Source organism: Nelumbo nucifera, chromosome 8, assembly GCF_055504915.1.
Source record: "Nelumbo nucifera cultivar China Antique chromosome 8, China Antique-T2T, whole genome shotgun sequence".
NCBI lineage: Eukaryota > Viridiplantae > Streptophyta > Magnoliopsida > Proteales > Nelumbonaceae > Nelumbo > Nelumbo nucifera.
The window spans coordinates 21,705,720-21,731,720 of NC_142656.1; the positions used below are offsets into that span (position 1 = coordinate 21,705,720).

General features: G+C 37.3%; 2 protein-coding genes and 1 pseudogene across 6 annotated transcripts; all 3 read right to left on the bottom strand.

The window, feature by feature from the left end:
* Nucleotides 1-7,107: 7,107 nt before the first annotated feature.
* LOC104610740 (putative disease resistance protein RGA3) lies at nucleotides 7,108-20,127 on the bottom strand. 5 transcript variants are annotated; one of them, XM_088892535.1, is made up of 7 exons: nucleotides 19,550-19,685; nucleotides 16,060-19,272; nucleotides 15,678-15,802; nucleotides 9,865-10,057; nucleotides 9,648-9,765; nucleotides 7,381-7,681; nucleotides 7,108-7,291 (listed from the first exon to the last, which is right to left on the bottom strand). In XM_088892535.1, exon 2 carries the CDS (start codon nucleotides 19,238-19,240, stop codon nucleotides 16,064-16,066), a length of 3,177 nt encoding a protein of 1,058 aa, XP_088748661.1. In that variant the 5' UTR covers nucleotides 19,241-19,272; nucleotides 19,550-19,685; the 3' UTR covers nucleotides 7,108-7,291; nucleotides 7,381-7,681; nucleotides 9,648-9,765; nucleotides 9,865-10,057; nucleotides 15,678-15,802; nucleotides 16,060-16,063. The 5 variants fall into 5 exon arrangements, with proteins under 5 accessions (XP_088748661.1, XP_088748657.1, XP_088748659.1 ...); XM_088892531.1 differs by having other exon boundaries at nucleotides 16,060-20,127; XM_088892533.1 differs by having other exon boundaries at nucleotides 15,678-15,859; nucleotides 16,060-20,127.
* LOC148789734 (putative disease resistance protein At3g14460) lies at nucleotides 10,621-11,688 on the bottom strand. The gene has a single exon (XM_088893766.1). It carries the CDS (start codon nucleotides 11,686-11,688, stop codon nucleotides 10,621-10,623), a length of 1,068 nt encoding a protein of 355 aa, XP_088749892.1.
* An 801-nt stretch (nucleotides 20,128-20,928) lies between the features above and the next one.
* On the bottom strand, nucleotides 20,929-24,953 carry LOC104610776 (DNA repair protein RAD5B pseudogene; annotated as a pseudogene).
* Between the last annotated feature and the right edge of the window lie 1,048 nt (nucleotides 24,954-26,001).

Here is a 26,001-nt window from a genome sequence, read left to right on the forward strand (position 1 = left end):
CTTCTTCTTCTTCTCACTTCTCTTTTTTCCCTATTCTATGATTTTAAGTGCACATCTATTCTTTTTAATATTTTGTCCATAGGACTATTGGGATTTATTAGAAAATGATTTTGATTGCTTAATAATGGGTTCTGAAATATTTGATCGTGTTATTGCAAATATTTTGGATCTGATTAAATCGTTTTTGTCAAGATCCAATTGGTTTGCCAAGTACATTGATCTGAGTGTAAAGAATCATACTCTGCTTTGTCCCAAGACGTGAGATAGTTTTTCCCACAATAAGAAATAGTCGGGATGAAAGGTTTGTGCTTTACTCTATGTTTTGTTAGAAAGTTGAGTGTAGGAGGATCCATTAACTCTTTTTATTTTTCTGCTTCAGGCTCCAATTTAGTTGTTGTAATTGCAAATTAGTTCGTGTTGGGAAAAAATCCCTTGTTAACAGTGTGCAAATCAGCAATATAATTAATAAAGGAGAAATAACAAATAATAACTAATGAGAAAAATAATCAAACACCACAATAGGAATATCACACTAGAATTTTTAATGTGAAAAGCCTCCCCAATGTGAAGAGTAAAAAACCAGGGGGCCGTGGTTTTTAATGTGAAAATCTCCCACTATTAACAAGAATAATTGGTTACAAATTCTCTAGTTCCAACTAGAGGATATCAACTTCAAGAGACAAGAACCTCTCTTGAATATACAACAACTTCAAGAGACAAGTTGGATTGGCTCACCCAACTTGGGAAATTGTTATTTTTCTTGACAGGGCCCATGTATTGCCTAAGTCCCATGTGTGCCCAGTTTAGGTAGCAAATTGTGTACTTGATCAATGGGTTGGATAATTTAATCAACAAAAAGAGGAATTAAACATAAATTTATCACATTTTTAATTCATTGTTAACTAACAACACATTTTAATTAACCATGAATAATTCAATTAATTAACCACAAATGTAATTAACCATAAATTTCAGTAGTAGAAATCCATAATATCATTAAATTAATTATAATTCATGATAATTTCTGGATTTAATGAAATTTCCATTTGATCTTATTGTTAGGTTTTGGATTTTCCTGGTGCATTGCATGGGGCTCCGCTAGTGCTAGAATAAAGGTAGTTGGAGGTTTCTGGAATATACTTTTTTGAGAAATTGGTGTGCTATTAAAAAGAAGGGTAAATTACAAAGACCCCCACTATGGGGTCAGTGATAAAGACCCTTATACCTTAATTTGCAACAAAGACCCCCCTGAATTTTATCCGTTATATAAAGACCCCCTTCGGTTAATGTTCCCTCAATTAACTTTGAAAAAGATTATTGCCAACTGATTAAAGTTTTCTAAATACCAAATTACCCTTTTCTTTAATTTATGAAAGTCTTACTTTTTTTTACACTTTATACTACTGCTCATTGTCTTCTCCGTAGAAATCTCATCCATATGCTTGGTGTTAGTGAAGAAGAAACCACCTACTTCTTGGATTCAAGCCCTCTCTGCAACATTATATACATGCATGTTGGATCTTCTTAGTTGTCCCGGACATCTAGATGAAGCTGAGTATCTGATTAAAATAATGCCGTTTGAACCTGATCATGAACCTACATGGGCTTCTTTATTAAGTGCTTGTAAGCAGCATGGAAATTCTCAAATGGGAGTCATGATTGCTAATAATCTACTAAACTTAAAACTGCAAGATCCTTCCATCTACACACTTCTATCTAATACTTGTGTTATCAAATCATCTTTAATTTATGAAACCATCTGCTTGTGTTAGAGAAGAAGAAACAGAACACCATGGAGATGGAGAGCTCCAGAACATAATATGGCGGAGAGCTTGGAAGACACTAATCAGATATCGTAGCTACATGCGTTGCAGATAGATTAGCAGTTAAGACGTCAAAATGGTATACTTACCCCGTTGCGACAGTCATGTCTAATCTATGAATCACTTCCATGGTTGTGGCTGCAATTTATTACAGATTTTCATGGCAAATGGAGGTCTTTGTCCTCATTCTTTTTCTTCTTCTTGTTCTATATATCTCTTTTTAACTGCTTTCGCTAATCTAGGATTCTTTTTTATTTCCGTGGAGAGGTTTCTGTTTCAGAAATGTTTCGCACATTTTCCTCATCTGTAGGTGGTGCTGCAAATCATTACTTTCTCTGTCTCTGCCTCCAAGAACAAAAACAAATAAAAAAAAAAAACTCTAAACAATGAATGTGGTTTGGATCAGCTGAGTTTGGTATTTAATTGGACAATGGGGACTGAAATTTCAGGTGGGAATGTCTCCTCAAAATCGTGAATTCAGTTATTGGAATAGCGATGATTCTCTACTCTTTCTCTGGGTGCTTAGGATTTAACAGAAAGAAAGGGACTGGCTTGCTCTATGGGAATTTGAAATCTCCTCCATGGTAATTGGTTTACTTTTCGAGGAAGCTCTCTTCTTTTCATTGCTCAGTAATCTTCAGAATTTTAGCTCGTGAATTGAAAAGAAAATGGTTTCTAGCAATAACTTTGACTGGGGGACCTTTCACAGGAAAATGGTTTTCAACAACTTTGCCTGCGTTTCACTCTCACGGTGGCTGCACCTTCTTTTATAAGTAGGGACTAATAGAATAAATTTATGCTGATTAGATCTGATAGCACAAAGAAAGTGACACACAGTAAATTGATTGTAGTCTCATCACCCACCAAGAGACAAGCTGTTCGAGCTCAATGATGTCTTCACATCATCTTTTCTTTGATGGAATGCCCATTAAATGATTTAAGAACTCAGAATCTATTCGAGTTCCATTCCGGCAAAGACCACCGGTGAGATGACAAAAGTATTTCCTACTAAGAAAACTGGGTATTTTGAGAGAAAATGGCATGAAAAAGAAAATAGAGAAGGTTTAATAGGATATTTTGGTAATTTGTTGATTTCCATCATCTAACTTAACGGCCAAGGCCCTTGGCCCAAGGGATTATTTGTTGTAACTTAAAAGTTCAGGAGGTTTTTTTGTTTCAAATTAAAGTACAAGGGGTTCTTTGTCATTGACCCCACAATACGGGGTCTTTATAATTTACCCTAAAAAGAACGAAAAGACTCTTTTTACTCTTAAATTCTTAATTATTCTTCCAATTTTCAAAATGTACCTCTGTGGAACAATATGACAATCAAAGCCTAATTTAAGCATGGACAATTCCGCTTATAGATAGGGATGGTAATTTTGCAGGAATTTTTAGGTATCTGACCCGTTCCAACCCTAATAGGATTCGTTTATCAAAACCTTATAAGATTTGAGTTTTGACTTTAGGGTATCTAATACCTAATACCCGGGATGCATAAATATGAACCTATTATATTATATATCATGCACAAATTTATAAATCCTCTATAGATGAGATGTGATTAAGAAGATATAGCACGAGTTTGTGGGATCTCAGCTTGTTTTTTTTTTCTTTTTTTGATGCAAGATATATGGTTGGTGGGCCCAAGGTTATGTTATTCATGACCTCTACTAAGACTGGATCTGCTTCTCACACCAATTTTACACGCGCATCCCACCATATTCATTAGGAACATCTCCCATACTTATACTTTATTATTCATGAAAGATGTTTCCAATGCATAATGAGATGTGCTTGTGAAGTCGGTGTGAGACGCCCTGTGTGAGGAGCGAATCCCAATTCATTCTACCACTCAGGCTTTCACATATGTTTTCTGTCTATTCATCAATATAAGAGCTTAACCATTTATATAGTTCATGGTTCAGAATTCTGAAGGAGGGGTTACGGAAGCTCTAATTAGATGTTTATTTGTATAATCTGCTGCATCATAGAGAGGAGGTTTCGGTGACATTTCAGTATCTGTCAGCCTTTTTTAGACTTCTAATCCACAAATCCAAGTGTTTCGATCGATGCTGCTATACCCGCTGCAGTTAAGAAATAATAGATCTTCTTAATTCATTCAAGCTGCCAATCCTTCTTTAAAGTTTTTTCCGTGATTTGAAGTCTCAAAAGAAAAATAATATTTATTATCCAACATCCCTGCCACTATCAATTAGTTTTTTTCTTTTTTGAGTAACTTGTTGAAACCTCATACTCAAAGTCATGGGCTATATGTGTAGTTTCTTTTCTTGAGATTTGAGTTTTTCTATAGGGCAAATCTCTCCTTAAGTTGAAGGAAATTTATTTATTTATTTATAAATTACCTTAAATTATCATCAAGTTTTTTGACAATCCTCTCCCTGCCATTAGCATTCCATCATAATTTGTTTATATGTGACATCATGTGATTTTGTCCTTCATCGTTCTTTAAATTTTCAAAATAAAATATAATAGATTGAAATAAGATTTTTCAAAAAAAAAAAAAAAACAAATATGTGAAAACCAACAACATCAAATGGGTAAGTAAAATCAGTTTCATAATCTTGAAATTTCTTGTTTCCTACTTCCTTAAATTCTTCTCTCTAGTTTATACATAAAAGAAATTATGTATTTTTTTTCCTTTTTTCTATAAAGATCCAGGAAAATAGTAAAATTATTGATCTTCCAAGAATCTCATTTTTATTGAAATTTTGATTTTTCCTATTACCTGACACAGGAAAATAGTGAAATTTTGATTTTTCCAGGAAACAAGAAATTTCCTATTGAAATTTTAATTCTTTATCTAATTGTTCTCTTTGAGCTCCTCAAATTTCTTATTGCCGCGTATATATTTATAATGCATCAAGTAGCAATGTCGGTTTTCAAATTTCAAAATTCCTAAAACTTGCTAGTAGTTTAAGAGGTTTGACCTTTTCTATACGATAGTTTTCCTGAAATCCCCTCCTTTGATCAAAATTACAACTGCAAAATATTTAAATTGCAAAGTACGTATAAACATGCAAGCGGTGAAGCTTCATGAGTGGCCAAGGTTGAAATTGGAGATTTAGAAGGGTTGATATGATTTCGATATTCATTTCTACCAAACAAGAATAAAATTCAAATTAAATAAATAAATAGGGGCAATTATCTAAAAGCCATTGACTAGTTGATCAAGGTTAGTTTTGTATGAAAAAGACAAAAATAGCACATGGTCACTAACATTGGCTTAAACAGGTGGCAATATAAATGTGTCTGATGTGTGGGAGGTCTCTGAAAAAATATGTCTAACTAGACATTTCTAAACTAAAGGCAGTTGGGATTTGATGTGAACACGTGCTTGTAAAATGCACCACATCACCAAAATTCATGAACTCCCCAAAACGAGGTTAAGACCCTTAGTTTGAGGAGTGGGGGGCAATTGATGAAGAAGAATTTGGTCCGGCCTCATGACCGAGAGATATATGGACATGACTTGGCATATTAAGTATTGTCTTAATTTGTTTCATAATTTTTCTCCTATTCTTATTCTTGAGAAGTCCACCTTCCACTGCTTATTAGATGAGAAAAATACTAAATAATCACAGTGAATAGTTGAATGGTATTCATTGGGTTAACCATTAATGGTAAAGGGTAACTTCTTTAGCTATTTTTTTTAATTTTTTTATTTGAATAAAACAATTTATAATTAATACATTATTTTTCTAACTAATTATTGATTAAAATTAGTTTTAGTTGGAATCAACACAAATTACTCAAATTGACATGCATCCAAATTCAGTCAAATGGTTCAATGGTTTAATCTAATCTAGTTCGGATAAGTTGGTTCACTCATACCTAGCTAGAATGAACCTAGATCCAATCAATTGTTCAATGGCCCAATTTGGTCTAATTTGATTCTCTGCCCAATTGTGCCCAACCTAAATAACCCAACAATATAGACTAACCCGATTTAGGACAACCAAATCAAATTGTTAGGGCATCCCAACCCAACTGGGTTTGGACCGATCTGTACCAACTTAACCTGGGTCTAAATGGCATGGTCGGCCCATTTCAATCTAATTTGGGTTGGTCAGCTCGGTCTGAAATATGAACCCATGCCCAACCCAATTTGAACCAGTCCATCTCAAACCAACATGGTTCAGATCTGAATGAACACAGACGACTCAGTTCAATTCAGTTAGGGTCTATCGATCTGCTCCGAATCCAAGCAGCTCAACCACTTTTGATGCAAATATATATATATACGATGAAGTCGGTTGAGCCAGTAACCTGTGACCCAGAGACAAAAATGGTTTAGCCTTTGGGTTGATTTTTAAAACATTGGTCTAAATGACAACCACTATTACTACAAAGCTATAACCAATTTATTTGTAAAAAGAGAATTGTTTTTTAGGTTTAAGTCCCATAAACTAAATTGTTACAAATTAATGGATTGGATGGATTGGATTGGGCCAAAGCAGATTTGGCTTGAACCCAACCCATTTAATTTAATTTAAATGAATTATTAATGGGTTGGCAGGTCAAATAGGTTGGGTTGAAGTTCAACGCAAACCTAACCCAACCGAACCTACCCAATTTCCACCGCTAATAATGAATGTATTTTTAATCGATCCTCGTCGAGTTGCTTTCAGAGCCAATGGCAAGATTGAAAATCAAAATGTATCATCCTTGGAGGTTCTGACGAGAAGTCCTGACTTGCATAGTGTAGTCATGTAGTGAATCGAGTTCCAACTAGATGGTGCCTCCTCCTTATAACTACATAAAGATTAACGTCGATGCAACTATTGGTCCTTCGTCTACTAGTATCGGCTTGGTAATCAGCAATCACTTTGGGAGAAAGAGGACAGATTCAAATCAATTAGGTCCAAACTGATGATATAGCTGACTAAAAAATAGAGCACACTAAAAAGAGAAAGGAGAAAAGAGAAAAGAAAACAATTCTTGGGCTAACAAATTAAACTTTATGAAATTCGTTAGGCTCAGTTTGGAAGGAGTATAAATGCAAATATGTAGAGTGCAAAACCTTGTATTTTGTACATATTTGCATTGTACATATTTGTATTTGTGCTCTTTCCAAACTGAGCCTTCAGAACTTTCCCTTGACATTTTGTTTCTCTTACTTGAGAACTCACTTACTTCGCACATTGCTCTAATATAGTAGAAGCAATGCAATAGGCAAAAACACCAAGGAATCCGGTGCCCAAATTAAAAAGAATTAAGGAGAAATTTACATCCCTACATCTTGTTTTCATTAACTACAGGATTTGGGAGAAAAATACTATTTCAATAGCTAATTTTTATGTGTTTTCTAAAAAATCACATTATGAAAATCAAACATAAAAAAAAACAAGAATAATACAAGGAAACAACTGATAGCATACAACAAAATCAAAAGAATTAAAATACACTGCCTTGTGACTATTACCAGAACTTCTTTAATGCAGTACCTGCCATGAGTTCATAGAAAGAACTAGTAAGAAAGAGAATACTCTCTAATATATAAAACCTGCAATGCTTAGATAAGTAGAAATCTCACCTAACCAAAATTATCAAAACTGTCATTATGCCGAATAGAAGCTTTCGTCATGTACTCAAACAGGAAGTATACCCTAGCCAACTGTATAGTATTCAACTTTACAAAAAATTCAAGTCTGGATGTGCACCCCCAGAAACAGAATGTGCTATACATGCTTTGAACCTTGGTGCTTCTATTTATGTTGCCCTAGTGCCCTTGCTTGCATTTGGTTCTTTCTTGTACACCCTTTACCTTTCGTTGTGGAGGAGCTCTTCTCCATTCCAATTTATTTTCTGGCAGGAACCAAGAAATAAGTTTTGCTCTGCACCATAGATAGATTATTTAGATACATATTATCTTGGTGAGTCAACACTTTATGCTGCAAGCACATATATATCAATTTGAATGAACAATTAACCATTACGGATGATTTTACAGATAACAGTATGAAAATTATACTCATTAAAGGTTTTGGTCTTACTGACATAAAAATGTACTGACCAGAGGATGTTCTCTTTCCAATTTAGTGATATCATTATACTAATTACATAGCTATATATGATAGCCAAAGGTTTAATTACTTTTAGAAACAGTATGAGAAAAATAGCTACGATCACAATATGCTAGAAATGGATAATCATTCTAACTTTCTCGAGGAATTCAGAGGATGTTGAAGCAGTGTAAAACAAAAGAGAAACCACTCTGCTTCTTGAAACAGTGCAAAACAAGAAAAATAGTTGCATTATAGAATAAGAAGTATTATCAAGCCTCATGTGAAAGGAGTCAGGATCTGCTGTGCTAAAGGCTGTTAAACCAAGAAAAATGCATGTTTCATGTCAGACATCAAGTACATATGCCCCACATGGGGTATTATCAATCCCCATGTGAAAGGAGTCAAGATCTGCTAAAGGTTGTTAAACCAAGAAAAATGTCCCATGTCAGCCGGCCATCAAGTATATATGCCCCACAATCACTCCAATCTCTCAACTAGCACGCATAGCTGCATGGGGTGTTATCATTGGTTAAACAACCTTTAATACAACCATCAATTGCAGCTAATTCGGATTCATGTGCAAGAACTTACTTGAAACCCAATAGATTACTCCAGAAAAATGAGTCTAATATCTCATTTTTAAGGCAATCTTGGAAAATACAAAAGAAAAAACAGAAATTAAGAAAACTAATATTTTGATGCTGATCACTTATTATTTTAAGAACTAACCAATTCCCTTAATTGACAATTTTTGGAAGACTTCCCCCATGCCTGACCTCCAAATTTGATCACTTTCTTTAATTGACGTTTTCATCTTCTTCTTGCTTCAGATTAGAGCTCACCTTTAAGGCTTGTTTGGTTTGATAGAAAATAAGAGAGAAACTGAAAGTCAAGGGAAAGCTAATATGGAATTTTGTGAAGTTTCTTAGGAACTTTCAGATAACATTTTGGTTCTCCCTTTTTATCTATCAAACCAAACATAGCCATATTGCCACTTCTGTGACAATTTAAGGGCTTGCACATATTCAAGTTCATATATAAGAAAGAGATATTGTTGTTAAAACACTAGTTAATACCAAGCTCCTAGTAACCAAAAATGAAATTCCAAGCTCTTGAGATTTGAACGTGGATTGTGATTTATATCAGTTCACTTACACTTATAACAACTGCAGGATGATCCTGTTAGTTCCCACTTGCTAAGAAAGCACGCAACTAGTTACTTGCATTTATCTAGATTTCCATACATGGCAGATTCAGTTCTTCAAAAACTGGTGCTTGATCATTTAATAATGAACAAATTCTTGTTTATTTCTAGAAGTAGCTCAAGGAAACAACTTAGAGAATAATACTACTTGCTTAAAAAGAATGGAAGTTAATTAAGAAAGAGGTAACTCTGTTTTTAAAATTAACTCTGTTTCTTCAGAATTCAGTTAGTAAAGCGATTACTCATACTAACTCTGCTCCACAGATATATTTTAATATTATAAACTTGTAGTGGATTTGAAGCTTGTTTGCCATAATAATAAGCAGGTAGAGGAATATATGGATGACATTCTTTTTTTTTTATCTTCTATGTTCATTTGTTAGGCACAATAAATAAAGTATAACAAATAAAAAAGGAATGTGAGGAAAGAAAAAGAATATAAGAAGGCATAGATATCTTATATCCATCAGAAGTATACTCTATAAATAAAAAGCTACAAGTAATTAATAAACAATTATGGTTAGTGGGGCATGAAATAGACATAAGTACAGAAGTCCACAATGACACAAAGATGTATCTAGAAAACATTACCAGTGTTAATTGTTAAAAGCTTAAGATAATTCCCAAAATGTGCACTTTAGAACAGAGAGGTTGAGTTTGTTTGAAGCTTAGCCTTCTTCATTTACAGCAGTACAAAGTGCAAGCTTTCCTATATATACAATTAGTTTTTAGATTAAAGCATTTGAAATTAAAGAATAAAATTTTACAATGCATAAAAAATTCATATCTCGATGATAAACTAAATTACCTCAAACAATATTTGATTGTTCGATATGTTAGCGACTGTTTAATCCTCCAAACAGGGGAACGATTAATTCCAGAACACTGATGCGCTGGATGTGCCAAAAAGATGAATTTGATATCTTATCAGATGGGAGGGAGGGCCTGCCTAGATTGGCGAAAACATCTGAGAATAATATGACATCTGGAAATCTCAAATGCTGTCAAATACAACAAATCTCAAATGAGAAGAGTAAAAAATAGTGAGGATCAGGGGAATAACTGAACTAAAGACAAATAACAACTAAATTTGTAAGATAATGCCTTGTATGCAAAATTTGTCGGGCCAATAAATGCAAATGAGACAAAAAGAATAAGTTCAGTTATAAGTGAAATGATAATTACAAATAAATGGATGCAAACTTTTATCCGGTTCAGATTTACATTACAAATAAAAGCAGAGTTAAAGTGGCAAAAAATAAAGATTGCTTTAAATTATTGACAAAAGTAACAAATGGATTCAACATTATTAACGATTACAAACACTGCCTGCCTACAGAATTAATTTATATTTGCTCTACAAAGAAACAAATGTTTAGAATTCAATACAAAACAGATTACTTGGAATATTCGATCAGTTGGGTTATTGATGATTACCGAAATTGATGTGTATCATAGAAATTGTGCATGCCACTGAAATAGGAGATGTTGGAACGACGGACTTGATAGAAGCTCGATTAGAGCAACCATTACCATACGCTTCTCCATATCTTGCTAAATCATCTCATTGGATTGAACCGTAATCAAGAGGAAGCACAAAGTCTGAAGGGTACTCAATAGATGTGTTTACATTGGGGATGCTAGCCATCTTGGGCCAATTTTTCCCGGTCTTCTTTCTGTACGATTCCTCCAAAAGGGGACAATGATATAACTCTAGCGTCTGAAGCGAGGCAGGTAATCCTTCCCTTGGCAAAGTTGCAAGCTTAGGCGCATCTCGGATTCCCAAATATTCCAAGGAGTTGAGTTTGTGAAACTCGTTGTGTGTTAGGAGGAACTCGAGATGGAGATGATTTAAGAACCAAAGTCTTTTAAGAGAGGCGGGCAACAACCACTCCTCCTCCCTTGCTTTTTCTGGAAATAACACGAGAGCCTTAGAATCACAGATGGCCAAGTCTTCCAGCGACGTGAGTTTGCTCAGACCAATACTATTGGGTAGAGTATCTAGATTATCACCGCATGCTCCTATGCAGAGCCTCTTCAGGTTCATGGGCAGACCCTTTTTTGGAAAAGTAATCAGGCGAGGGCATCCTCTTATTAACAATTCCTCGAGGGATGTCAGGTTGTTTAATTCTTCTGGTAAAGACTCGAGATTGCTGCAACCATGGATGACAATGCTTTTCAACTTCAATGACCCTACATCCTGAAATTGCAGGAGACTAGAACACTCGTAGATTTTCAGTTCTTGGACAAATGTGAGGCTTTGAAGCAACCGAGAACTGGAAGATAATTCCACAAAATTAATATCTGCTCCCATGCGAAGTCGCTTCAGTGAGGTAGGCAACCATTTCTCTTCTCCTCCCATCGCCATAGAAGAAAAGACATTAGGGCATCTGTAGATGGTTAAATCTTCAAGACAAGTTAAATTGTGGAGTCCCCTCAGCCTCGGCAAGGATTCTAGTTTCTGGCAGGAAGCAATAGAAAGTTGTCGTAGATTAGGAGGCAAACTCAACGATATGAGAGTGGGAGCATTGTGGACTTTCAATTCTACAAGATTTGTGAGGTTATGAAGCTCCAACAAGGTCGTCTCAAGATCAGGACAGCCCTCAATTTTCAAATGATGGAGAGAAGCCATGTATTGAATATCCATAAACTTGTTCCCTAGACCACTGCAATTTTCAATCACTAATCTTTCAAGTGATGTGAGAGGCCTAGGATGTAAGAAATCTTGGGCTCCATGAATGCCACAAATCGGAAGGGCAACCAATTCTTGACAATTGTGTACTATCAATGATACCAAGGATGGAAGATGGTCTGGCAATTCTTTCCACTTGGGGCAATTGATCAATTTAAAATTACGAAGAAGAGGAGGGAATCCTTGGGAATCCTTGGTGGTGATAGTGCCAGTGGCAGATGATGATGTTGATAATGAGCCATCATGTGATAAATTTCTATGCCTTGGAGGAGAAGTCAGTTCTTCACAATCCTCTATCAACAATTCTATCAAGGCAGGAAACCGGTAAGAGGGGAATCTCCTCAACTTGGGGCAATTACTAATTTTCAGACGAAGAAGGCGAGGGAAGAATTGTAAACATTTAGTATCTTCTCCTTCTCCTTCTTGGCCATCTATTCCTCCCACTCATCGTTACTGTACAACTCCAATGATTCCAGTAATTGAAATCCCTCCCCACAAAACTCAGGCCCCACGTGCTTTATGTTATGCATGTTCCCAATCGAAAGAGATTTGAGCAAAAGCAGCCTTCCAAGAGGAGGCAGGACACTGACTTGTTTACATCCATCGAGTTCCAGATCTTGTAGGTTGGAAAGCGTCAGAATCCAATCGGGGAACCTTGAACCAGGATAGGATTCGATATATTTCCTCATTGGAAAGCGTCACACATTCAATTATTTCCTCATAATAATCAACCGCTCTGTTTTCATTTCCTGAGTCCTCATCAGTACTCCAACCTAATGTCAACTCCCGAAGGTGTTCCTTGTTTTCGAGATTGGCCTCCTTGGCATCCTCGGCCATAGCTATATTCTCCAGCTTCGAAATGGAAAGATATCCCTTAAGGTGCTTCAGATCCTTCAACTCCCGAATGTTGCTGTTATAGTAGTTGTTGTTTTCCCCAACAACAAAGTCAGTCAGTGTTTGAAGATTAGTCAATCTTCCAATTCCAGGCGGCATTCCATGTACCTCTGTAGGCCCAAATATATGCCGGAGATTAATTAGGTTGTGTAGGCCTTCAGGTAATCTATTTAATCCCTGAGGACATAGTAAAGTTTGTAAATTGTAGAGACTACAAATCGACTCCGGTAACCATGTAATTCTAGTTCCATGCAAGCTCAAATATCGTAGCAGTTTCAAGTTACCAATGGCATCTGACATCTCGTGTAGTTACAATAACTTTGCTTCCTTCTTTCCCAAATTTGAAAGGGGCCTGCAGTTTATCCCAATGGCCTATCTCCAAATTCCACACATCGTCTAAAACCAGTAAAAATCTCTTTCCGTGTAGACTTTGCTTAAGTTTATCCTGAATTGGATCAAGATGTTTAAGGTCACAATGTTCCTTGGTGGCCGACTCCAGAATAGCTTTTGTTATGCTCCCAACATCCACTTCTTCAGACACACAGGCCCATGCTTTGAGCTCAAAGTGATCCTCAACTTCCTTATTTTTGTATAAAAGCTGAGCAAGAGTTGTCTTGCCAAGCCCACCCATTCCCACAATTGGGATTACCTCAAACACACTTCCCCCACTCCGCCCATCTAATGACAGCAACTCATCCATAATCTTCTTCTTATCATCCTCACGACCATAAACACCCGATTCATCATTGTGTCTTTTTCACTAGTAATTGGCATCCCGACCATAAGCTCTTTCAAACCCAGCCCATCTATCCTTCCAACAAGTTTCTCAAATTTTTTAGAGATCCCCTTAATACTAGATGCCAAGCCGTGATGATCGAAGATATTCTTTATCTTCTTCTTCTTTTCTGATAAAATATTTGTGACCTCAGTTCTTTCGCACCTCTCTCTACTTCTAAGAAAATCCTAGAGTTTCTTTCTTCCCATAATGACCAGCATACTACAGCCCTCAAACATCACCACATAGTCCTTTCCCTTTTCTTACGCCACCTGAAAAAAGATGGAGAGAAAAGACTTTGCAAGTTTGATGGAGGGTTCCAACTACACCCAAAGAGGGAGAAAGCCCACTCCCAAATTGACTTTGCGAATTGCCAAGACACCAGTAGGTGAAAACCAGTCTCCCCATCAGCTTTGCAAAGAACACACCAATGAGGTGACAAGCAAGTATTGGGTCTCTTCTTTTGGAGTAGATCACTAGTGTTGAATCCTTCTAGATAGGCTTCCCAACAAAAACAGCCAACCCTAGGAGGAATTGGTCTGCACCAAACCTCATTAATAGGGAAAGGGAGGGCTACAAGACTAGTGGACTGGCATAAGACTTTGAAGAAAGAAACACAAGAGAATGAGATAGTGGGTGTAGGGGTCCAGATTCTAGAATCCATCTTAGTAGGGTCTAAGAAAATATTATCAAGAATTCAAGGAGGCTCGAAATACTGTCAAGGTCTGAGTCCCTCACAGCCCTTCTTAGACCCAAGTTCCACCCAAACCCAAAACTGGAAGAGGAGGGAGTAATGAAAGAAGAAAGACCGCCGCTTACATTGGTTTAAAAGGCTGGTGTGGCGGTCTATTATAATACCTTTGGCGGATTTTATAGTCAAACCGGAATTAAACTGGTCTAAATTTCAATTCGACGGACCAAACGCGGGGAGGTAAAAATTTTCTACTTCTCCCGCGCGAAGGCTCCTTTTGTTCGACAAGACAAAGGCTCTCATGTCAAATAGAAGGACCTTGTAGAGGTCCTTGCCGAACACAAGGTTCTCATTCTAGATAACCTTGCAGAGAATTTTTGAAGAAGATAGGAGGTTCACGAGCAAGATAAATTAGAGAAGAATATGAAGCCATTCAGCCCAATCTCTTTACACAATAGATGATCCCGTGAAGGAATCCTACAGTGGTCCAAGGAATATGAAGCCATGGACTGATGGTTCTGATGTAGAGTTTAAGATAACCAAGAGAAATGGAAAATATGCACAGTATCATATGTATTGTTTCATTAATAATACACCATGAACAGAAAATATATATATATATATATATATATATATATATATATATATATAATCAAGAAAGAGTGAGATGATAAGCAGTGACAACATTGAACAGAGAACAAGAAGAATCTAACCAAACAAAAATGAGTAAATTTTGCAAAGCTACTTGAAAGTTAATCCAATTTTTACAATCCTCATTTTTCATGTAAAATATTTGATTATACACTATTTAAAGAAGGTTAAGAAACTGGATATGTAATTCACAGACTTACGGTACAATCATAAATCAGTCACCATATCCTTCAGTGGAATAAAACTAGTCTAGATATACACTCTCTTCCTCTTCCCCATATAAAAATGTAATTAAATTACCAAATAAAAATTTAGCTATTATGGAATTGAGCTGACCTTTTTTTAATTTATTCTTTTCTTCAATGCAAAGAATTAAAAAATATATACTTCTTTTAGGAAGAAACAATAAAAGTATATGTTATTTTATGGAAACAAGTTGAAAAAGAACTATGTTGAGGGAGAAGTATGGCAATGCAAGAAAAGAATTAAAACATATGCTATTTTAGTGGTAATTTGATGACAGTTGAAGTGATTGAACTGAATGACATATTGCTTCGTCTATTAGTGAATAAAATAATTAAATAATACAATTTTTAAAGATATAGTAATCAACTAAACTTCAGCAGTCAGCTTATTTTGAGAAAGGTTAAGTTTTCATTCAAAAAGAGGAGGGGAATACCATAAGAGGATGTACTAATCTGAGCCTTACAAAAAACTAAAAAGGCTCAGAAGATAGGTAAACTAATTGCATTATACAAATTGTTCCTCTCGGAACCTGATTTAGTTAACTGATCAGCCACATGATTAAAATCTCTTGGGATCCACCTGAAGCTACAGCTAAGAATCTCTTAAAGCTCAAAGATTTCAAGAAGGAAATGTGCTAGCCTCCAAGGACCTGGTACTGTCTTGTTTACCCACCAATTGCATTTCTGGAATCACCTTCCAATGAAAAAAGGGCTGCTTGAATTTCATTAGTGCATTTGAGGCCAGCAAGCAAAGCTTTGCCTTCAGCTTCAGAAGCATCCATAGCAGTTATCAAACACCTAAGGAGTTTGAGCCATAAGCCATTCAGTTTAGTCATTTCAGCTCTTATCAAACACCTAAGTAAAAGCTTAATCAAATTGTAACACTCAAAGTTTTTTTATGTTTATGGTACAAAGCATCAGTTTAGCTCTTCAAAGTAATAAAATTAGCAACTCTTGAAAGTATAGTAATGCAAGATGCAGAAACACATCTTTCCTTTCTTTTCCTGGAGAGAGAGAGAAATAAATAAAGTAGGAGGGCAAGGAAGATGAGGAACCTGTTCAATAAATGTTTATGTTGGAGATGTGGGCAATCTTGTGCCAATCCCTCCCTTGGTCCTTTCGGCATGATTCCTCTAGAAGGGGACAGTGATAAATTTCCAGCTTCTGAAGAGTGGGGGGAAGTCCCTCCTCTGGTAAAGATTTGAGCCTAGGAGCATCATTGATTTCCAATGATACAAGAGCATTGAGCTGCTGGAACCAACTGGGTGGTAGACACTCAAGTCTCTCGAAATTGTAGAGTCTCAGTCTTGTAAGAGAGGTGGGCAATAACCATTCATCTCGTGGAAAGGACATGAGTCCAGAACATTGTTTCATAGTCAACTCTTCAAGGGAAGTAAGTTTATGCAGCCCAATGCACTTTGGTAGGATTTCCTCATTCTTCTCACCACATCCACTAATCTTAAGTCTCCTTAGGTTGGTGGGAAGCCCACCTTGGGGAAAGAACATTATGCAAGGACAACTTTGGATGCTTAACTTTTCAAGGCATGTGAGACTGTGCATCTGCTCCGGCAAGGACTCCATTTTCTCGCATCTTTTAATCTTAAACTTTTGTAGGTTGGTGGGTAACCCCATTTCCGGAAAAGATTCAAGCTTTGGAGCATCATCAATCTTCAAATATATAAGAAAATTAAGGTTATGAAGCTGAGGCAAGATCTCAAGATTATGACACCCACAAATTTCCAAATGCCGGAGAATTTGAAGGTGTTGTGATCCCCCAACCTTGTTCCCAAGGGCTACGAGATTCACACTAGAACAAATCTTTAATTCTTCGAGTGCTGTTAGGGGTTTCAGGAATTCCTCTGGTATGCATATGAGTTTTGAATTAACATGTATTCGAATCAAAGATGGAAGCCTTGGAAGATTAGCCAATTCATTGCAATTTGTTATTTCTAAATATACCAAGGAAGGAAAGAGTGGAGGCAATGACCTCAGCTTTGAACAAAACTGTATGCTAAGATCTCGTAAGCAAGGAAATTCTATGCGTTCCACCAGTGATGATGATGATGATGATGATTCTTTTCTTAAGTCACCATCACTCCAACCAGTGTAAGAGGGGATTTGAAGCTTTGTAATAGCCGTCAATACATCACAAAGATATATGTTTAACTTTTTTAGGGCCGGAAACCTATTGAAATGGAGTCCCTTGAGCTTGGGACAAATTTTGATTTCAAGCCTAGAGAGGCAGGGGAATAAGTCTTCACTTTTCTCTTGGTCTATATTTACTACTCCACAAGACCATTCTTCCCAGGCAGGCATGTCATTGAAAATTAGTGTCTTCAATGAAGGAAATATAGTGGCATTTCTACCCCCATAAAATTCACACCCTATATGCTTTATGCTATCCATGTGCTCAATTTTAAGGTACTTCAACAAAGGCAGCTCTCCAAGAGGAGGAAGCGTCTGCGTCCTGCTACAATTGGAAAATTCAACTTGTAATAGATTAGAGACCTGTGCCATCCAATTAGGGAATCTTAAACTGTGGTACCCTTGGATCCTAAGCCCTTTTAGGTTCACATAAGGTTGAAGGGACTCAATTATTTCTTCTATTGCAGCCCTTTCTTTTCTTCCTGCACAATGCCATTCCAACAGTAAGTCGTGAATGTTTTTCTTGTCTTCTAAGTTGCCGTCCTTAGCATCTATTACATTGACCATATTCTGTAAGCTTGAAATGTAAAGGTTTCCATCAAAGTAATTTAAATTCTTCAAATTTCCTGGACTAGACCCCCTGTTTCGCCACAAACCTTGCGCTTGAAGACTAATCTTCTTTCTAATTCCATGTCCAGTTTTTCCTTTATAGGTCATCCTGATAAGTCGAAGGCTGATTAGGTTGCTTAAATTTTTTGGTAGCTTATGAAGAACCACACCATCAAGTATCAATGCTTGTAAATGGTAGAGGGTACAAATTGATTTTGGTAGCCTTTCAATCCCTGTGTAGGAGAGGTCAAGGAAACGTAGGAGTTTCAAGTTACCAATTGAATTTGGTAGCACACAGATGGGGAAGCTATGCAAGCACAAAACACGTAAGCATCCTAGTGCAAGAAATAGATTATGAAGTTGTTGCCAACGTTGAGTGGAGAGGCTCAACTGCTGAAAGGAGTGTCTATATGCATCTTTACTTGTATCTGGCAGTAGAAATGTGTGTAGACTCTTAGCATTATACAAGGCATCAAGTTTTACTGGTTCATAAGATACAGGAAGGAATGACAAATGACGGGCCTTCTTAGGAACATTTTTGATTTCATCATCAAATTCTGTTCTAAAACATATATCCTTTGAGATGGAATTGGCTAAATCATGAATGAGATCATGCATCACAAATGTTGATTTATCGCAGTTATCATATTGGAAAAATGACCTCAGAAACAGATCATCAAAATACTTGCCACCAATATCTTCCAGTTGTTTCCCTCTTGCAGAATGTATAAAGCCTTCTGCCATCCACAACCAGACCAATCTCTCCTTCCTAAACCTATAGTCTTTAGGAAAGATGGAACAATAAGCAAAACACCGCTTAAGATGTGCTGGGAGATGTTGATAACTCAATCTTAAAGCTAGTAAAATACCATTTTCATTTCCCAATTCCAATATTTCACTTGTCAAGATATACCTCCACTCATCTTCATTAACTTTTGAGCGTAAATGGCCTCCAAGTGTCTTTGCTGCAAGAGGCACACCTTTACATTTCTTAACAATCTCCTTACCAATTGCTTCCAAATTTGGATGTGAATTCAAATCTGTATCATCAACAAATGCACATTGCTTAAACAATGACCAACAATCTTCATTGGCCAAGGCATCGAGATGGTGAGCAGGCACGGTACCCATGATTGATGAAACTATCTCACTTCTTGTTGTCACTATAATCTTACTTCCTTGTTTTCCAACCATGAAAGGAATCCGTAAGACATCCCAATCATTCTGATTCTCATTCCAAATGTCGTCTAAAACCAGTAAAAATCTCCTCCCTTTCAAAGTTCTCTTAAGTTTTACCTGGAGAGGATCTAGGTCCATAAGACTACAAACTTCCTCTGTGGCTGACTCAAGAATAGCTTTCGTTATCCTCCTATTGTCAACTTCTTCAGATACACAAACCCACGCAGTAAGATCAAAATGGTCATGTACCCTCTCATCATTGTAAACGAGCTGAGCCAGAGTAGTCTTACCCAGCCCAACCATGCCAACGATGGGAAGTACCCCAACCGCATTTCCTGTATGAGGTTCAGAATCATCAGAGAGAAGCAGTTCAATTATCATTTTCTTATCACTTTCCCGTCCATAAACACAAGTTTCATCAACCAGAGAACTAGTTTGAGGTCTTTCTCTAATTTCAAAGCTCGAACTCCCTCCAAAGCCCTCCCTCAAACCCAGTTGATCCTTTCTTCTAGCAAGGTCTGCTAGCCTTTCATTGATTTCCCTTATCCCAAATGCTATTCTACGTTTCAGTGTAATTGGATTGAAAAAAGAAGGGATGAAGCGGCGGCGCACCTGGTCTGATTTCAATTTCAATCGCTCAACATGGATTGCATACTCGTCCAATATGTCTTCGGCATCATAAGCCAGATGGTTGAGTTCATCTAGCCAAATCTTCACAGCCTCCTCCTTCGTCTGTCTTTGGCCGGCATTGTTGAGCACGGCTTGAATCATTCGCAGTGTGGTTTGAAGCTTTGCTAGATCGTTCTCAATACCCCATAAAGATCCAAATTCTGTGATGATTGGGCTGGCCAACTTGTCGAACAACACCTTAAGAGAAGCAGATACTATTGCTTCTCCCACAATAGCCATGATCCTTTTTCTTCTTAGTGGGCAAGCGAGTCAACGGCTCAATGGTTATAATTTGGGACTACTAGATCTCCAACTCCCACACCCACAACCATGAGCTTGTTTCTGATAGAAGGCCACAAGGGTAGAGAGTTAACGGGAAGCAGGTCAACGGTGGCATTTGATCTCAAAAATTGAAAAGATATTAAAAGCATACGAAATCTAAAAAGTGAGGTAAATGTTTTTTCACTTTTTAGAGATTTTGTGTTGGATTGAATATAATATTCCGGATCTAAATTTCTTGATTTGAGTATACTACCCTTAAGGCCCTAAAACAGATTATTTGATAATTTTATGTTCGATTTATATTATTTTATATAAAATATTTTATTAAATTTAAAATAATATTTATTAAAATAATTAATAAAGGTTCAATTATGATATGGAAAAGATATGATATCCGAAAAACTTCCGTAGAATCATAAATGTGGTAGCTAATTAGGTGTTATTTATCAAAATTCATGCGTGATTTTTGATTGATCAAAACTCTTTTCATACCATATCTTTTCCAAATCATTGATTTTCCTAATTAATAATTAACACTAATTAAATAAAATAATTAACAACTAATAAAAATTTTAAAATAAATAACACTTATTAATATTTTTCCAACTTCAAACATTAGACTATGAACTGCAGTGCTTATTGGAAGCTTCAATGGAGAACATCGTGATCTCTATCCACAACCTCAAATTTTTTATCCACACCCAAGTCCTTTTTGTTATATTCAAATGGACTTTTCACTAGTAAGTCAAGCCAAATCAATTTGCCTTTTCGCTAGTAACGACCTAAAAAAAATACTATGTCAGGCATATGTGAAATGGCCTTTCAAACAGGGACTCCTTCGTGTTTGTCTACCTTAAACTTGGCAAACAACTGAGAGTTGGTGCGTTTGGAGATGTTAGCAGATGGTTTATATTCTGTTTTGTCTGAAATGAGCAGGTGCTTAGAGGAAGGGGCCAAGGAATTTATGGTGAAGTCAATACGTCTAAGTGGTGGGTGCAAAGTGCAGTTGCTGAGTTGTCCAAGAGCTCATTGTTGGGATCTTAAAAAATGCACTCAACAAGAGATTTGCTACATTCTGTAATTTCAAAGAGAAATCTTTAACAAAAAGATTTTTGTTATTTTTTTATATTTATTTAATGGTCTATTTTTTTTATATATTTGTTTAATGGTGGGAGCAGCTGGAATACCATTTGGTAGCAAGAAAATGTTGTATTTGCATTGATGGTGACGCAGCGTGGAAGCAATAAATCGGGCTGGCTATGCAAGTACCGGGCGAACCAAGTTTCTAGCGACACAAGAAAGAGAGAAAATCTCTATAGGAGAGAGAAAAGGTGGAGAGAATTGAATAGAAAATTTGAAGTGTGTATTAACTGAAAACAATAGCAGTATTTATAGTACATCTGGAAATTATAGAATAAATAGGAAAGAACAACTAAGATAGATATCAAAACATCTAATCTGGATAGGATCGAATTCTTCTTGATCTTGGTCTTGATAGGATCGAACTCTTTGGCTTGATATTCACCGTCTGATCTTCTTGGATGAATCTTGGAAGCCTTAGATTATCTTGATCTCTGGAATTCTTGATTATCTTGAATTCTTGAATTCTTGATGGATCTTGAATTCTTGAGTTGCCTTGGATCTTGGACTTCTTGAGTTATCTCTTTCTTGGATTATCCTTGGAATTATCCTTATCCTAGGAGCTACCGCCCCCAAGGTGATGTGGGCCTTGGGATGGGCCTCCATCATTCTCCCCCACTTGGAAAGAACTCGACCCCGAGTCGTAACTAGGATATGCAATTGTCATCTCTAGCAGGTAGCGATAGATGTCAGCAACATTGAAGGTCTTAGAGATACCCATATGATCTGGTAGGTCCATGACATAGGCATTGTCGTTGATTTTCTTCATGATCTTGTATGGGTCGTACTTCCGAGGCTGCAACTTGTTGTATTTTCCTATGGGGATCCGTTCCTTCCTCAACATCAATGGCCTTAGGACAGCCTTAATCAATTTCAGTCCTCTTTCATCTCCAGATTCATAAGGCTCTGAATTAACTTGTGACACCATCCCCAGTTGCACCATGGCTCAACATGTAGGAAGCGTAAAAGGCTGTAGAGGTCCTCCAAGTTACTCTGCAAGAGAGTACCCGTAAGGCACCAGCTGCAATGTGCATTCAGTTCAAAGGCTGCCAGAGCACCTAGTGTCCTTGAGGATTTGATAGTATGTGCCTCATCAAGCACTACCCTGAACCACTGTACTTTGTGAAAAATGCTTTCATTTGAATCATTTTTGTAAGTGGTCGTTAAGACTCCATACGTCGTTAAGACCACATCATATCCTGAAAGCACTTTTGGGTCATTGGTCCTATCCCCACCATAGTGCACAAAAATTGAAAGAGATTCTGGCTCTGAATGGGTTTCAATTTCACCCTTCCATTGGCCTAACAAAGCCATAGGACAAATGATAAGGGTGTCAGCCGTCACTGTTGCTGGGGCTTTTGTTTTAAACGCTTCTGTTTGTTTTCTCATAATTTGTTGCAGCATCCGTGATCATGAAATCTTCTTCATCATCAGGTTTTCCTCTGCCTCGATTTGCAAGCATTAAAGCAATTGTTGTCACCGTTTTTCCAAGTCCCATAGCATCTGCTCTAGCTATTTCGGTTGCACTGGGAAATTGTGTAGTAGCTTCCCCTGAGAAATTGTTAACATAGATTGCAGACTCTCTCTTATCACATATACGGTAGGCTGACCAACATGGATGAAATGTTTTGGCCGCTTGCTTAACATCAATTCCCTTATTCGATTCTGTCATCCAATAAAGAGCTTGTTTTTTATATGGCCTTAGATCACACATGAGTGTTTTTGGAGGATCCATTTCCTCTAAATTGTATGTATCTGTATTACCGACAAGCTTATTTAGAGCTGACTCTGAGATAACTTGTTCATTGTTACTTTGTTCAGGATGTTGGCCCTCCTTTCTTCGTTTCAAAAGAGGCAAGAGTGCTGCAGTGTCGTCTGAATCACCTTCTAGGTTTAAGGAACGTTTTCGATTGTCAAGATCCTCCGGGGTAAATTCTACCTTCTGATATGGCTTAATTTTCAGCAATTTAAAAAGAGCCGGAAGAGGATAAAGAGTAGAATCGAAGTATGAAGGAACTTCTAACTTCCATGAAGACTTATCACCCTCAGTAAAAATAGAACTATGAATGTAAAAGCTTACATACAGTACGATTGCTTGCATCAAACTAAGCTTTTCACAAACCTTAACCTTTGAGGAATTTACAAGGGGAATTACGATTCTAGCCCAATCCGTTGGCAACCTTCCTGTCGCAGCGTACAAAATTACGGTTCTAGCCCCAAAATCAATGTGATGCTGTATATTTCGCATGGGTGGGAGTTCATCATGGAACTCATCAAGATTACATTCAGTATGATGATGTGTAGAGTAGTAAGGAATTTTTTTTCATTTGCTTTTGGAGCCTTAGGAATACTCTTTTCAGCCATGGGTAACAAGGTGTAGCGTATACCATCTTTTTCAAGTTGGTAGGTATTCTTCCTACCCTTCCTACCCGTGTGCCTTGCATCTGTATCAAATTGCCAAGGTCTATCCAACAAAATATGGCAAGCATCCATGTCTACAATATCACAATATACTTCATCATTATACTTACAATAGAAAATGGTACCTTGCAACGTTCCTCCACTCGTACGCCACCTCCTTCCTTAATCCACCCAATTGTGTATGGGTTTAGATGTTTTCAGGAAGTAATTGTAACATTTGTATGACATCATTGCAAATAATATTTTTTTGACTACCACTATCAATAATTAAATCAAATAATTTACCCTTGACAGTACATCTAGTACGGAACAATCTGTGCCTTTGAGAGGTATCTTGATTTTTCCGGGACAGCATTAATTTTCCCACAACACAAGTATACTCTTCATGTTCGTATGGACCCTCTTCATCTTCCCCATCAGGCCCACAGTATATTTCCTCCTCCACATCTTCTTCCTCCTCCATTTCTACCATATTAATTGCCTTCCTCCTGGGACAGTCACTGGACCTATGTCCAACCTCATTACATTTAAAGCATTTAATAGGAGCAGGCTTTGCATAGGGATTACTGGGTTTAGGAGGGTTGGAAGGGTTACCTCGAGTATGTCCTCCTGTAATAACCTTACCGGCGTTAACTGTACTTGCCGGGTGAGAAGGTTGTACTGTCGGGGCTGATTTGTTCCTGTCGACAGTTGCCGGTTTGTTGTTGCTCCCGCTGTACCGGCGATAATTATCACTATGTGCCTTGTCTTGGAACATCAATTCTACTTTCAAGGCTAGGTTCCTTGCTTCCTGCACATTGAGAACCATCTGTACACCAATTTTATCTCTGATGGACGGTCTCAAACCGCTCAGATAGCGGGCTGCCTGCTAGTTATCACTTTTAGATAATTGATTTCTTTCAGCTAATATCAAAAATTCAAATGTATATTCATTAACACTACGGGAACCCTACACACACCGTTGGTAAGATTCAAACATGTACTGTTCATAATCTGGGGGTAAAAATCTACCTCTGATTAATTGTTTCATGCGCCTCCAGGTTCGAACAGGATCCCTTCCTTCTCTGATCCGGGTCTCTCTCATGCATTCCCACCAAACAGATGTGCCTCCCTTTAATCGAAAAGCTACCAATTTGACCCTTCGTTCCTCTGGTATCTCCATGTACTCAAAGAAATGATCGACTTCTGTGATCCAGTCTAGAAGTCCCTCTATGCCAAGATCTCCACTAAAAGTAGGAATGTCTACCTTGAGTTTAAATTCATCATTATTCCTATGGGGATTGAAATTACCTTGATTGTGCCAATTTCTGTCGTTTCTGTCATTGTTGGGAAGAACTGGAGCACCACCGAATTCTAACTCATCATCACTGTTGTCGTCAAGAACTGGACGTCGGAACGCAGTATTGACGGGTGGTCTGTCGTGGTTGTCTCTTTCGATTGGATGTGGATTCTCCCGGTTCCGTGGAACAACCTCCCGTAACAAGGGTTGCAGTTGTTCATCCATCTCTGCCAACTGCTGTTCGATGTTATGTGTGGTCGTGCGCTGCTCTTCGATTGCTCTCCAAACAGCTGGGAACCCCTGATCTCCGTCACAGGGTGGGTCGTCTTGGTTGGCCATCTGATTGGGCGAATTCCCTGCTCTGATACCACCTGACGCAGTGTGGAAGCAATAAACCGTGCTGGCTATGCAAGCACTGGGCGAACCAAGTTTCTAGCGAAACAAGAAAGAGAGAAAATCTCTAGAGGAGAGAGAAAAGGTGGCGAGAATTGAATAGAAAATCTGAAGTGTGTATTAACTGAAAACAATAACAGTATTTATAGTACATCTGGAAATTATAGAATAACTAGGAAACAACAACTAAGATAGATATCAAAACATCTAATTTGGATAGGATCGAATTCTTCTTGATCTTGGTCTTGATAGGATCGAACTCTTTGGCTTGATATTCACCGTCTGATCTTCTTGGATGAATCTTGGAAGCCTTGGATTATCTTGATCTCTGGAATTCTTGATTATCTTGAATTCTTGAATTCTTGATGGATCTTGAATTCTTGAGTTGCCTTGGATCTTGGACTTCTTGAGTTATCTCGTTCTTGGATTATCCTTGGAATTATCCTTATCCTAGGAGCTGCCGCCCCCAAGGTGATGTGGGCCTTGGGATGGGCCTCCATCAGATGGAAATCCCAAACATTCATAAAAATTGTATTCTTATTTGCATCTTTCAAAACAAATGAGCCAAGTGCAAAATGGGTGCATAAATCTTGAACCACTTTGCATTCACATGAAACAAACGTTTTTGTTTTGCACTCTAAAAATTTATATTCATACTCCAACCAAATGCAACCTAAAGGATTCAAAATTGGTAGAAGAGAGAGAGGTTGATTGTTTAAAGGAACAACTCATTGTTCCGTAAGTGGTTAGGCCAAATGGTTAACTTTTCGGAAGTCGGCCATCTTTTTTAGTCACAACACCTAGAAAAGGGAGAATCTTCAAATTGGCTCTGCATTGGTGTTCAGTTATGAACATTCAGCAATTGTATCTTGGAAATCCA